Raw genomic sequence first — 15,432 nt, forward strand, 5'->3', positions numbered from 1 at the left:
GGTCTTAACAGCTTGTACAACTGTGTGCTTTACTTTTAACACATCTATTGTATTTGCTGCCATTATAACCTGACATTGAAATTTCACTTTACTATTGTACCAACCCTGATACCCAGCAGACATGTCTGAAATGCCACAACTGTCATCTGCTGTTTTTTTTTTTTTGTTTTTTTTTTACCAATATAGATCCTAAAATGTGGAAAATGTTAAAATTGTTTCACTCAACTTGAAGTGTGTAATTTGTGCATGTCTGTGTGTTAATGTGACTGCAGGCTGTTCAAGCTTGTTCAGAGTGATCCAGAAACATTACCAGGGCTGTCCGAGTGAGAGTGTCTTCACAACTTTTACAGAAAATTACCAGGGTGCTCATTCAGAAGCTGACATGTTCAGATGCCATCAGATTAACAGAAAGTAGTGCATATCTGAAAGGAGCTTAAGAGAGTAAATATATGAACACTCAGAAAACACCACATGTATATTTGTAACATCAGTGTCAGTGTACAGTGGTTGCATTTTCGTCTAGGGTCAATGACTTCTTTCATGGTTATCTTAAGCCTGAAAGCCTTAAAAACAGTGCAACATTTGCCTTTTTTTTTGTACTTACGTCAGTCTTACTTCAGTCATTTCTTGTGACCAGCCTAAAATATGCTTAAATACCACTGATGGTTTGCTTTTTTCTACCTGTAATTTTATGCCGTCAGTGGTTTTTCTACATGAAGTCAGCCGGTGCCCATTCCTCATCTTCTTCCTCCAGCAGCCGCCCATATGGCTGGCATGTGCGCAAAATTACACTTGATTGAAGTGAAAAGCAAATTGTCTCTTCAGAACTCACCATCCGCTAAAGCGCACATTTTAGTTCATGACAGTCATCACGTCAGTTTTCATCACATAAATTATAGCATGTTCCTGTAGTCTGGATTTCTCCTTCTTGGCATCGGCGCCAGGTACCCGAGCCAAAAATAAGAGAGGCGCTCTGAAACCACTGTCCATTCAATACCCACTCGAAATGATGTGGCAACGGTCTTTATCCCGCTTAGATATTACACAGGTTAGGCCTGCATGCTCTTGGTGTTTTATTGCGCTGATGCCTTGTCAATCATGTTGTTGATTTAGACGACGTGTTTCAGCAGAGTGATACTTGAAACGCCAATTATCATGATTGAGATTAGCATGTTATTTTGTCTGCTCAATATATCATCTAGCAGTTTATGAGCAGCTTAGTTGTTTTCACAGGACACTTGTGGAGTATTTTCAAATGCAAAGTCTTTGCTGTTGCATATTCGGTGATAGATAGCCAGTGTTGACCTCAAAGCTCAAATCATTTCTAATGTGTTTTTGATTGATGATCAGCAGTAACGTTGCCTCACAGCTCAGCACCGTGCTGCTTTGAGTTTCCTTTTAAAAACCATTGATTGTTTAAGAGAAGGGAAACCTTTTATCCTATGGAAGAGGCGTTTGTCATCCGCAACAGGGTTCGGTTACTACAACATCAGCAGCTTGATTTGTAGCTCTCTGGAGACCAGGTGACAGGAGAGGGGAGGAATGTAGTTAGAAAAGACCATCAAACTCAAAGATAGTAGTTAGTGACAACAGCTGGAGAGGGTGATGTGTGTTCCTCATGTGGGACCTCGGGGCATCATCAGTCAGCATCCAGCATGTCACAGGCTGCAGCAGGGAGGCAGAGCAGCAGAGGTGACTAGGAAAAGATGGAGGGAGATCAGTTCTTGGTCTCATAAATCAGGAGGAAAAGGGGTTGCCCCTCGAGCAGCACAGCAGACTTCCGTATTGACACCAAGGAAAGAGGGGAAAGTGTGATCCAGGGCTGTGTTTGGAAATTCCAGTGATTGCTCAGTATTTGGAGGTTTAACAGCCTAAAAGCCCCAAGAAACAAGAGTAATTGCATGGTTTACTTAAATAACAGCCCCCCCCAGAGCGACCCATGGGACTGAAGCCTTTTGTTGTTCAGTTACATTTCTCCAGAGGTGACCTTTGATAGATAGATAGATAGATAGATAGATAGATAGATAGATAGATAGATAGATAGATAGATAGATAGATAGATAGGTCCTTTATTTCTCCCCACGCCAGGGGAAATTTACATTGTTACAGCAGCTTATGTAGCAATAGACGTAGTATTAGGAATAAAATAACAATAGAACAGCAGTAATAATATTTACAATATGTACAGGGGTGAGAGATGAGGATGAAATAGTACAGTATTGACACACTGTAAGACAATGCAGTATAACACATTTTCACAAATACGACTTATTGTCCCCAACAAGAAAAATGAGCTGTCAAAAAAAACTCATGTTGAGAAGGACTGCAGATTTCTGAGATTGTATAATCTTTCATTTAGTGTATTAATCACTTTATTTAATGTGTTAAAAAAAAACTTTAAACTGTTTAACTTACTTAATTTTAACATCTACTGTCAAGTTCCTTTAAAATGCCATTGTAGTGTTCTAGTAGAGCTATAAACTGTTGCCAAAAGTTTTCTAATTTACAGGAACAGCTTGACATTTTGGAAAATAGATACAGATAGCTTGCCTAAGGCAAATTGCACTGTTACAGCAGCAATTTACATATCATAAAACACACGACTTACAATAAGCTGACATGAAAAGTTTAGAAAAATATGTACACATGTACAACAAAATAAAATAGAATAAAAATAGATTTAGAACTAAGATAAGATGGAACTCTCACAGTGCAAACAAGAAAAGCACTCATCAGAGAGCGCAATACTCTGCCACTCTGCTCAGTCATTGTATCATTTCCGAAGGCTGAAACCTTGAAAAAATTCATGGCAGAAATCACAACAACATAGAATGCGGCCACGTATGTATATATATGTATATATATATATATATATATATATATATATATATATATATATATATATATATATATATATATATATATATATATATATAAAAAAATAAATAAAATCTAGTCAGTTGGTCATTGTGTTATTTCTGACCTTCATTGAACATTTCATCCAAATCCGATTGTCCGTTTTTGAGTAATGTTGCTAACAGACAGACAACCAGGCGGACAAACGTACATTAACTGTCACATAACTCCACCGTTCTTTGGCGGAGTGATTAAAGGCTGTATGTGCAAAGTCCTTCAGAAGGTCTCCCCTCCTTGCCCAGAGGAGGGTCATTGTACAACATTATTGCAGTGATCAGGAGTGATTTCTTGTAGCGATACTTACTACTTCAACTGAAAACTGCTGTCTGATTAGTAGAAAATTTCGAACTTTCTTTCTTGCTGAGCAAGAAACTCATATCTCTAAAGGAAATACAGGAGGAGGAGTGCAGTAACTGGTTAGCTTAGCTTAATATGAGGGCTGTCAATAATGGATTATAGTTAACTCGCTTCATCCAAAGGTGACACAGTCTGTCTACCAGCACCTCTAACACACAGCGTTGAATCTACATCATAGGTGAATCCTATGTTGTAGGATGCACCTTAGCCTGATTTCCCAGAAACGTACCTACATGTCATTGCAGCACACACCACGACAACTGTGTGTAGATGTCATATGTAATGTAAACTATAATAGGCAGTAATTGTATCTGACTTGCTCATAATGCAAACACAACAGTCAATGATGATTTCTGCTCTCTTTGCTGCATTGCAATTATTTTAGTAAAAGTAATAGTTCAACATTATTTAACTTCAACTTTAACATCATCTGCTTTGTTTAAGCCACCATTGTTTGAAGTACATGAAGGAACTTAACACAGTGATCCAGAAACCCCACCGCTAGCTAGTGTTGTGATGGTGTTGTTGCAGATCATCACAAACACTCCAATGTATAAAAATAAATACTTACAACAGCATAGTTCACTGGCACAGGAAACGGTGTTCTGCATCAATTTAAAACTGGAGTATAAAAATCAAGTTTTGAGCTCACAGATTACCATGTTAAATCTTGTTTGTTTAAAGACTATTTCTTGCCCCAGCAGTCACTCCCAGGAGTCTCCACTGGCTGCCTTCTCAGTAGCTAATCCCAGTGAAGTCTCACAAACCTCCAATGAACCTGCAAGTCTGTCTTTTTAAAGTTCACTTTTTGCACACATTAAACAAATGAGATATAATTAAAATAACTTGGCCAAATGTTCACTGCTAACCATAAACCAAGCAAACAAACACACTATACACTCACTCCTAAACTCAGTATTTGTTGCCCAATGCTGAGCTCGAAAGTGGACAACCCCTCAATTTGTCATAACCTGGATAATAAACTGGAAAAAATGGGAATGGACATGCAAAATGGTAGTGAAAGGGTATTTATTTATTCAAGCAATAAGGTAAATGGTGTGTGTTAGTCCCTGGCATTGGTGTAACTGTGGATGCAAAGCCTTAGTGTGGTGTGAGGTGTATTAAGGTGCAGAAGCCAAACCAAATAAAGCTAAAGATGGCTGCTAAATAAATCTGTTCATCAGGTTTAAAGGTGCTGATAGGTGGACAAAGCTTCCCCCTGTTTCCAGTTTTCATTCTGAGCTAAGACTATGTCAACACTAAAACATTTTTAGTTTAAAGTAGTTTAAAACAAGAATGACCTCCATCCAAGCCGGTGTTTTGGCACAATTTTCAGAAACACCAACCATGCATGATATCCGTGCACTGTACTGTGCATCTGAAAGGCAAGAGCAGAGATTTCATCAAATGCACAACAGCTGCCAGCATGGACAACAAGGTCAGCAACACCTATAATTTGTCATCCATGTTGAAATGAGCACTGATATTTAAGGCTGCTATGCCTGCCAGAGGGTCACACAATAGGAGCATGGCGAATCAGACAGTTAACACCCAATCAGAAAACAGACATGGGTGTCTGCATCACTTTGTCTATTGTCATTTTTGTCTTTACGTTAGCAGAATGACTAATGACCTACATGGAGCATGGAGTCCAAGTTTTCTTAATTTATTTCAGTTTATTAATTATTCAAATGTAAGTTTTGAAGTTTTCGTTTGCTGGTAGAGTTTCAAGTTTTATTTTTCTGCCCTGAACTTAATGGCATTGCTTTAGTTGATCTCAGTACACGTTATTATTCTGCAGCAGAGTCATGTGATGATCGGCGTTGTTTTGTCTATCCGTTTGACTGTCTGTCTGTTAGCAACGTTACTCAAAAAAGGACTAATGAATTTGGATGAAATTTTCAGGGAAGGTCAGAAATGACACAAGGACCAATTGATTAGATTTTGGCAATGATGCGGCTTATAGTAGGATCCATGGATTTGTTAAAGATTTCTGTATCATTGCAAGGTAGCGGCACGGCGTCACTGTAACTATGACAACAAGTGAACGCTATAATCACGATTGTGATCCTACTACAAATCAACCGCTGCAGACTGGGGACTCGGGACTTATCCATCGGAAATGATACAAGGAACAATTGTTTAAATTGTGGTGGTGTTTCCGAGTCCCATCAATTCCCACCACCCGCTACATATTTAGGTCACGTGTTTTGGTATCCCTACATAACGTACACATGCATAACACATGCCTGTGCTCAGCGCAGGGTCATTTTGTTTGTAGGTACATCTATATTAAATGGCCACATTCTATGATGCCGTGATTCCTGATAATAACTACAAAAGCTGCATTTGAGTGCTTTTCTGTTTTTTTATACTTTCCGCTGTTGGGTTCTCTAGACTTTACTGCTCATGATATCTGAAAATCTAACAGCTAGGCTGCCAGAAAAAAATCTGTTAAAAAATGGTAGAATACTGAAATGCTTAAAAATTGTAAAAGCTGAAAATAATGTCAAATATCTGTAAAATATTGATCTCTTTAGTTAATTTAAATATGCTAAAACAGTGTTATTTTTCTGTCAGACATTGTAAGAGAATGAATTACAATTATAAAAAAAATACATATTTTTAATGTGGACTGTTTAATATGTACAGTTTTTTGCCAATTTTTTTGTCAGCATGTAAATTAATACTTTTTGTGCGATTTTTACAAGATATTAACCATATTTTAACAAAACAGGGAGAATCTGCAAATTAAGGGCAGTGTTTCCTCTAGGATTTTCTTCAGCAGTGGCGACAGTCTCTCTGGGGAGCCGTGATGCGTAAACAAGTGACACTGGACTGCAGATTTTACTTGTACAACCTATTTATTGAATGGCCAGTTGAAAATGGCTTTTTTAAAGGCTGAATGTAAAAAAAAAATAAATTAAAAAATATTTGAACAAGCTCATCTGAAAATGCAGTCAGCAGGTACATCGTGGAGTGTAGATATTAGCTTAATTCTATCAATAGTTTACTCACGTTAGCGACACTGAGTTGGCACCGGGCCCAATTAACTGAAGCTACCGATATGTTACGGAATGTTAGCTGGACATCAATATTTTGTGAATGTCTATTTAACTTGTAAAATCTATTATGAGTTATCTTAAGCTAATAACTTTTCTCCAGTAAGTCGCTGTCCTATTTTCCAAGACGACACTCCTCTGACTCTCTGACCTGGTGCCTTGTTGATTGACGTGACGTCACTTTCAAGGCCGCGCTCTCGCGACATCGTCGTATTAATCTGACGTATGAAAGAGTAGATACTGAGCAAGTTAGTTATCTGTAGTTTACCTTAGTACTCGCGAGTACCCGACAGTGCAGAACTCTGCTGTGAAGGTGGAGACATGTGGCAGTGGTGTATTTGCAACAATAACAAAAAAAAAGAAAGAAATTAGGAAGGAGCAGTGGCTAGGATGTGGGAATGGTGGCCCGCTGCTGCTGAATGAATGTAGAGGAAACATTGAAGGGTAAATTGTTTTTTAACAAAATACCGTTAAAAACTGCTAAAAATACAGACATTTTTTATAAGTGTAAATAAACACTTTAGGAGTGTCTGACAACATTGCAGCTAAATGACAAACAGAGGAGTTGTGTGTTTTGTCTGTTACATCATTTATTTGGTGCAGTTGAATGTGTCAGAGCATCCAGTCAGAGGAGGCTCAGCCAGGTGACACTGAGTGTGTGACATTACATGTGGAAAGAAAGCACAGCAGCAGCCAGCAGACTGTGCTCACTGTCTGCCACTCGGTGACTTCACAGACTGAGCACCTGAGCACATTAACTGCATGAAACACCGATGTCAGCACACTGATTGTCTCTGCTTTCATTCATGATGAGAGAAATTTTCTCACATACAGCAGAGGAGGACAGTTTGGTGGAAAATTGTTCCCAACTTCGTCGTCACTTTATTCTCTCTGGCTGCACCTATTAACAGCTCGTAATTCTTTCCGTGTTGCACCAGTCTGCAGTTGTGTACTTCAATCTTGTTTTCACCTCTCATACTTATACTAGGGCTGTTACTAATGATTCATTTTATTATCAGGTAGGTCTGCAGATTATTTTCTTGGTTAAATGTGTTCGTTGTCTACAAATTATTAGAAATAGGGGTCTGTGATGTATCTTTTTTAAGGGCCAATACTGATTGATAAATGAGACATATATACACTACCGTTCAAAAGTTTGGGGTCACTTAGAAATGTCCTTATTTTTGAAAGAAAAGCATTTTTTTGTGAAGATAACATAAAATTAATCATAAATAGAGTCTAGACATTGTTAATGTAGTAATTAAATGACTATTCTAGATGGAAATGGTTGATTTCTAATGGAATATCTACATAGGCGTACAGAGGTCCATTTCCAGCAATCATCACTCCTATGTTCTAATGCTACATTGTGTTAGCTAATGATGTTGAAAGGCTAATTGATGATTACAAAACCATTGTGCAGTTATGTTAGCACATGAAATTGTCACCCAGACAATGTAAAACATGAAACTGTCTGGGTGACCCCAAACTTTTGAACTTTTGAACAGTAGTGTATGTGCAATACAAATAAAATTCTTGGTGTCATAATTTAAAATAACACAAACTCCAGTGCCTTTGTTTTTTAGGCTTTACATTTGTTCCATTAGAACAGAAATTTTCAACATATATCCTTCATAGATTCTTGGCTATTGCTCATGATGTGTAGCCAATCAGATAGCGATGTGGGGAGAATATTGGTAGAAACCAAAGTGGTGACTAGAGGTTTTGTCAAGGTAGCACTTGTTTAAATGAATTTATTTTAGCAGGAATTGGTTCAAAACATTTAAAGACACAGATAGTCAGAAAAATGGTAAATGTCAGACTTGATAATTGGTCGACACCTTGTCAGAAAGCAGTGAAAACCCAAAGTATTGCCTTTACATGGCTTGGTTCATTTGATCAATGGCTAGCCTCTAAGAATATTCAATTTACTGTCATAGAAGATTAGGGATACCAGAAAATATTCAGGATTGAGATACTTACATTTCATGTAAAATTTTGTCTAGCTGATGATGTGAAACAGACATAAAAGCAGACCACACTCATATCAGAGAAACTGTCAGAGAATGCAGAGAATTTTTACTTAAAAAGTGACTTGATACTGAAGTGCAGGTAAACATTAATTACATTCAAACCAAATTCGCTCACAGAATGCTAATGTCGGCTTCAGGTAAATTTATCTGTATTTCACAATATACTACACTTTTAAATCTGGTGTCTGTGGTGAGATTTCCCTCGCTGTAGCAAAGGTAGCAATACATTTTATGTCAGCTAGCAAGGATTGGTGTGCCAGAGCTTAAGAGTGAGCAACTGTAGCAACAGGCTAAGGAGACTAGGAGCATGGTGAAGTCTCTAGAAGGAAAACCTTGGAATCCTCCAAAATAAGCTTCTAACTCTCCAGGAAAAAAAGAGATGCTTGATTCTCTGTTGATCTATTTATTTGTGAATTCACTGTCGTGTAGCTCCATTTCCCATACCAGACATACTTGTCAAAAAGAATATATTGTTTTTTTGCTTTTTCTAAACTTCTTTTAAGTAAAACAAGAGTTAAAATCCTGAAATCTTTGCTAATATTTCATCAAGAGTTCATTGTTCATGTCTCTGCTAAAGATTAAATGGGTCTTTCGTCTCCCAGGAGGGATCAATTACATAAGGTTTGTGTACAACTCAGCCACCATAATGTAGGTCATCTCTGAGTAAGATAAAATGCGGGGTTACTAGGTCGGGGCATTAGGTCGCTACATCTTCGTGAAGGTGGACGGCAGCAGATTGGATTCATGCCGAGCTTGTCAATCTGAGATGAGAGAACTGCCTTCTCTTTTCACCTTCCTCATTATCATGTTCTTAGATCATGTATGGCAGCAACAGTCACAGCTTGACAAGCTTTACTTTCCTTTTATCTTTTTTCTCTGATCATGTTCTTCCCATTTTTTAAACTTCTCATCTGTCAAGTGGCTGTAACAGAAAACCCAAAAATGCAGTGGAGAAAATTTGTAGAAAGCTGCATGTCTAAAATCAATACTGTGAGTGAAATTAGTTTTCTGTTTCTCAGAAACCAGAATTATGAGTTGACATCATGTTGTAAATTGTAAAACAACAAAATTTAATTAACCTCTTAAGCCTGAGGCTAATTTCTACCTGAAAACCAGCCCAGTCCAGTTCCGAATAGCAGTTCATTCAGTGACGCAAGCATGAGGACAGACAGAACAACTTTGGGCTCAGTGGATCAGAGACACTTGGGAGATTTTTCAAACATTGTACTTTCTAGTCTCTGTGTCTAAATTAGCAAGCCAGGTGTTTATTACTCCACCAAGGAACACGGCGGAGTTATGTACATTTTTCTGTCTGTCTGTTCACAACATTACCCAAAATGGATTAATGGATTTGGATGAAATTTTCAAGGAAGGTTAGAAGTGGCACAAGGAACAAGTCATTAGATTTTGGCAGTGATGCGACTTATAGTCTGGATCCACGGATTTGTTAAAGATTTCCGTATTATTGCGAGATAGTGGCATGGCGTCACTGTAACTATGACAACAAGTGAACACTACGTCATCTGCCTGCTGACCATCACATGATTGCGATCCTACTACAGATCCACCGTTGCAGACTTACCAGGACTTATCCTTGTGAAATGACACAAGGAACAATTGATTAAATTGTGGGGGTGTTTCCGAGTCCCATCAATTCCCGCTACATATTTAGGTCACGCGATTCGGTATCTGTACATAAAGTACACATGCGTGACACACGCATGTGGTCAGCACAAGATCATTTTGTTTGTGGGTACATCTATTTTAAATGGCCACATTCTATGGTGCCGTGATTTCGGACACAATTTTTTAAAAAAGATTTCAGTCATCAGAAATGATACAACTGAGCAGCCTTGGTGGAGTACTGCACTCTGATGCTTTTCTTTTTGTGTGAGCTGATTTAGAGAGGACTTTTTCCACATTTCAGCATAAATATTGTTCCAAAAACACCACACAGAGCACAAGACACAGCTTGTGAGCCTTTCTCATTGGCTTTTCTTTACAGTTTCACTTCTATTACAAACTGTAATGTGCCTGAAAATCTGACTTTGCTAGAAAGTCAACGACTGAAGCAGGTCAGATTAACGAGACACAAATAATGAGTATAATCCAGGGTTTGACAGGAGCTAAAGTTTAGTTTGTTGCTTCCAGCTGTATGTTTTTCCTCCGAGTTTATTCAACACTTGCTGCATCAGATAGAAGCAGAATCCATGTGAGCATCTCCCTTGCAAAGAGAGAGAGTTGTGTTTATTCATGCTTGTGGAACAACAGCAGTGACATCAGTAATTACTGTAAGTTTTATCAACCAAAATGTGACTTGTGGCTGAATGACAGAACACCATCACTTTAACAGTGATGAAGCAGCAATGTTACATATCTAGGGCTGCTCCCGAATGTCCGAATATTCAGTCGTAACAATATCCCCCCGCCCCGTCGGACGATGTCGCACGATCGGTATTCTTCTTGCTAATTCGCCCGATGTATCCCCCCGTCGGACGTTACAATATGAACCGAAGATTCGGCTCTTTCCTCCGTTTGCCCACTGCGTCCGAATATTCGGCTCGTGCCTCCATCCGTCCGTTCGTCCGTCCATCCGTCCATCCGTCCGAAAAATGCTTCTGACTTGCATTATAATAACAGGTACAGCCTGGTCCCAGTTCAGGTTCCTCCAGAGTGGAGCAAATTAATATTATAGTCTTTTTAAAATGTGTTTTTGATGGTTGTTGTCTGTATGCATTTCAAGGTTTTATATATATACATTTTAAAATATTTTGTACAGCAGAATTTGTGGCTTGCCTAGCTGTATATAGTCATTTGAATACTATGAAAGTAATCAGCAGTGTTGCCGTCTTGTTTCTCCAAAGTGGATAAAAAACCAGCGAATGAGGCTGTGGCTGAGTACCTGGAGGGAAGAAAGAAGTATGAAGAGCTCAGAAAACAAAAGGTGAAGAAAGGCTCAAACAGAGAAGAACAGGTACAGAAACTCAACATGTGTCCGTTATTTACTGAAACTAAAATGCAAAACATTTCTGCTGGTGTATTATGGATTCTGTAATAGTTAACATGTAAAGATGTCTCATTTTTATGGCAGACCATGGCCCTGCTGAATCGCTTCAAGTCCAAGCTGTCATCTGCCATCACCGAGGGTCCAGAGGAGGACGTGGAGGAGCTGGCAGAGGACGACGACAAAGGATGGTCAGTGAGCCTGATACTATTTGAGATCAATAAGTGGAATATTTCCATTTTGTTCCTGGATTCAAAATGAGTTTGAGGTGTTCTTTGAATTAGATACATGTAGACTCTAAAATGTAAAAAGCTCCAAGGTGCTTTCATTTTCACAATTTAAATGCCTTTAACAAAATGCCTTGTCATGTTTACAAAACAAATTGTAATTGATAGAGAAAAGCTTCCTAGTGGTGAAACACCACTACAACAGGACAACAGGCTTCAGGAGATCTGTTTGACTTCCTGAAAATCTGAAATTAGATTTTTAGCATAAACTTTTACATGAAGAAGACATTGCCTTGGAATTTTACTTATATTTCTTTCAATTTATTTGCCATTTGATACAACAAATTCATGCAGATGATTAAAAAATATGGCAGTCCAGGCTCTAACACCGAGATTCTTTCAACAGTCCATCCTGACCGCATGATATTTTACTCTCTCCAGGATGACTGAGGAAAACAGTAATAAACACAGCAAGACATATTCCCCCTGTTTAGATGCTGGCCATCATCATCAGCCTCATTATCCTTGTTTGTAATAGCACTGCTTGAATTTGAATCTGTGTATTATTTGGCATGGCAGTACTGTCATCGTCATTGCTGCTGAAGTAGTCCTGCACCAGCAGCACTAACTTCACTGTCAGTGGTCCAGTTTTCCAGCTGGAAAACATAAATTCTTGAGATGTCAGTTTTTTTTATGACTATTCACCCAAAAAGCCATAGATCTGCAGAGTCACGCTGCGTCTGTAAGATCTGTCATAGATCATATGGTTGAGGAGTTTGGGTCACATCATGACCATTTCCATGCAGTTAGACTGATGGATCCAACAGGTATCTGGTCTAGTCCCACTGATTTTACTGATGTCTTCCAGGCTTAAAGCTGCACTCATCATTGTTTTATCTAATTATCGCTTCACTCTGCACTATAGCTCTACAGAGTATTTTACTGTTTTCAGCTCATTGTTTTGGTTTTATGGTCCACAGCTTTACTCTTTTGGTTCACTTTCACTGCCCTCATCAACGTTGGTTTTAACCTGCACAACGCCAAACAGCAGACAAATAGTTAGCTCCTAGATTGTGAACATAGTCGAGCGTCTAGCAGCTAAAGCACCCTATATTTTTCTCAGGAGTTTATGGAGATTCAAACTAAGTAAAAAGGGGAAAGAATGTTAGAATAAAATTTGCCATAAGAAAGGCTAGCTTAAAAGTTGTCAGATGTAGTTATGACCTTTGCTATTTTTCTTCAACTTGTCTATGTTAGCATCACAGGTTCAGACTCCCACTCATGGGCGGGGACTGATGGAGGTAGGCCGCCTAACTCGGACTAAAGCATGTTACTTTTTTACAATACATTTCAAGCCCTGTTCTACACAGGCTGTTTCAGTGTCTGTAACTTGAAACAAAAACAGAAAAAAAATTGTAAATGGCAACAGCTTTTTGGGGAATACTGCATTAAAATTCAGTAAATGTGAACACAAGAAGCAGGAGAGAAGTACATGTAAACACTGGCTGAGTTTAGGTTAAACTGAAGCGCAGTGGGGGGCGCTAGTGAGCATGTGATGGAGTAGACGCGTTTGGCCGATGCTGCGCTCTGTGGTCTTAACAAAAGTTGAACAACACTGCAAATATCAGCCTCCAGGCTGACAAAGCTCCCTTTATTAGCAAGTGGATGAACCGCAGTGCCAAAATCTCAAGCTACCAACAAGGCAAAAGCCACCAACAGCCAAGTCACCAGAGCCTCTGCAAATGCTAATGCTAAGGTCAATGTCAACGTCGATGACGGACACGTCAACTCCCCCACTAGCATGGAGAAGCCACCAGACTATGCCACATTATTTTAAGTTATTAATGAGCGTTTTGACACATTTCAAGCTTGCTTCCAGACACTCACAACAACGCAAGCCGAGCTCCAGGTCCGTGCAGCTAACCAAGAGCTGGCGACCAATGACCATGAAGCACGTCTGGAGGAGCTAGAAGCTAAGTGTTTAGAGCTAACTACCCAAAACAGATTACTTCACACCAAAGTGCTAGACTTAGAGGCTCACTCCCGGAGACACAACATTAAGATCGTTGGGATACCAGAGGACGAGGAGAACGGTAAACTCACGGAATTCGTCTCCAGTCTTACACCCAAGCTGCTCGGGGAAGAAAACTTCCCACACCCGATCAAAGTAGACTGCGCTCATTGTTCTCTCCAGTCGAAGCCGGCGGCCAGTAAGAAGCCACGCACCATAATAGCACGTATCCACAACTTTCAGGCAAAAGAGTCGGTCCTGCGCCACGGCAGACTGCATGACATGGAGTATAAGGGCAACAAAGTTTTGATTTTCCCCGACTACACTAACGAGGTGATGACACAACGCCGAGCCTTTCAGGACGTGATGCAGTTGCTACATGGAGACATCAAACACACCCTGCGGTACCTGGCCAGGCTGCACAGTTATCAACATGACAGAGAAGCACCAGTGATATTCAACGATCCTAAGGAGGCAACGCGGTTCATGGAAAAGATCAACACAAGAGAAAGGGAGTAGATTCACACACCCATGCCAGCTGTTTAACTTAAAGATATTCCTGTTTATACTAGGACGTGAGGGGAGGACGTTTATGTTTCTTAGTTCAATGTTTCCTATGCTGCACCAAAACCAAGTCAAAGAAGGCATTTTGCTCCAAGTACATGATCGCGAGTGCGGGCATAGCCTACCTCCCCCCAGCAATCATAAACTATTTTATCGATAATACTTGGTTCTGTATTTCAGCTTCCACGGTGAGAGCAGCTTGGGATGTTAGTGTTAGATATCTGTCCAGCAGCTCCTCTTCAGATGGAAATGGATGAATTTGTGTCAGGTTCTGGGAGACACAAGGGGGTGGGAGGGTGGTATAGTTCTATCTACAGCTCAGGTATTTTGTTTTTGTTTACAGTGTTGTCTGTTGTTGTATTTTTCTTTTTGTTACATGCCAGGTGCTCAATGTTGTGTACCATGCTGTCGCTTAGCTTGAATGTTTATTTCCCTGTTTTAACATGCAGAGGTCTCATGACACAGTGCAGTTAGGGGGTAGGGATGTCACAGTTGTTTCCTGGAACGTTAAAGGACTTGGCCACGTTGTTAAAAGAGATAAGGTTTTCAGACATCTTAAATCCCTCTCTGCTGATGTAATTTTTTTACAGGAAACTCACATCAAACGAACTGAGCAACACAGACTGAGATGCAGCAGGGTATCACAGGTTTATCAGTCATCATTTACGTCTCATGCTCAAGGAGTAGCTATTCTCTTCACGAAAAATATCCCGTTCCGACTCTTCTCCTTGACTGCAGACCCTCATGGGAGATATCTAATGGTTTCAGGTACCATAAATTCATTCCCACTGACACTTCTTAATATCTATGGCCCAAACATAGACGACCCCACTTTTTTCAGCAAAGTTTTTGATATACTCCCGGACGGAGAAAACTCAAATATTATAATTGGCAGTGATTTGAACTGCACCTAGACCCCTATTTGGACAGATTGTCCTCCCGTCCACCTCTAAATATAACATCTGTACAGGTCCTGAACAATCTTATCAAATCCAAAAATTTAGTTGGCATTTGGAGGATTCAGCACCCAACCCAAAAAGACTACTCTTTCTACTCCCATGTTCACAAGTCCTGCAGTAGGATAGATTATTTTTTGGTCGATTCTCCTCTAATTTCAAATGTCACCAGTTCAAAATATCAAAACATCTTGATTTCGGACCATAGTCCCTGACAATGTCCCTAAATCTCTCCCTCCCCAAACAAACTTACACCTGGCGTTTCAACACATCTCTGCTCTCCGACAACAAATTCACAGAGT

The 15,432-nt window shown here is 39.5% G+C and overlaps 1 protein-coding gene across 1 annotated transcript in view; it reads left to right on the top strand.

Annotated features, from left to right (window-relative positions):
* The window catches only part of cwc27 (CWC27 spliceosome associated cyclophilin), a 62,768-nt gene that overhangs the window by 22,775 nt on the left and 24,561 nt on the right, over positions 1-15,432 (top strand). The window contains exons 12-13 of the mRNA XM_023267247.3: positions 11,233-11,342; positions 11,460-11,563. Of these exons, the coding sequence (XP_023123015.2) occupies positions 11,233-11,342; positions 11,460-11,563 (214 nt within the window). The remainder of the gene's footprint in view (positions 1-11,232; positions 11,343-11,459; positions 11,564-15,432) is intronic.

This window comes from Amphiprion ocellaris, chromosome 17 (assembly GCF_022539595.1).
Source record: "Amphiprion ocellaris isolate individual 3 ecotype Okinawa chromosome 17, ASM2253959v1, whole genome shotgun sequence".
NCBI classification, from domain to species: Eukaryota; Metazoa; Chordata; class Actinopteri; family Pomacentridae; genus Amphiprion; species Amphiprion ocellaris.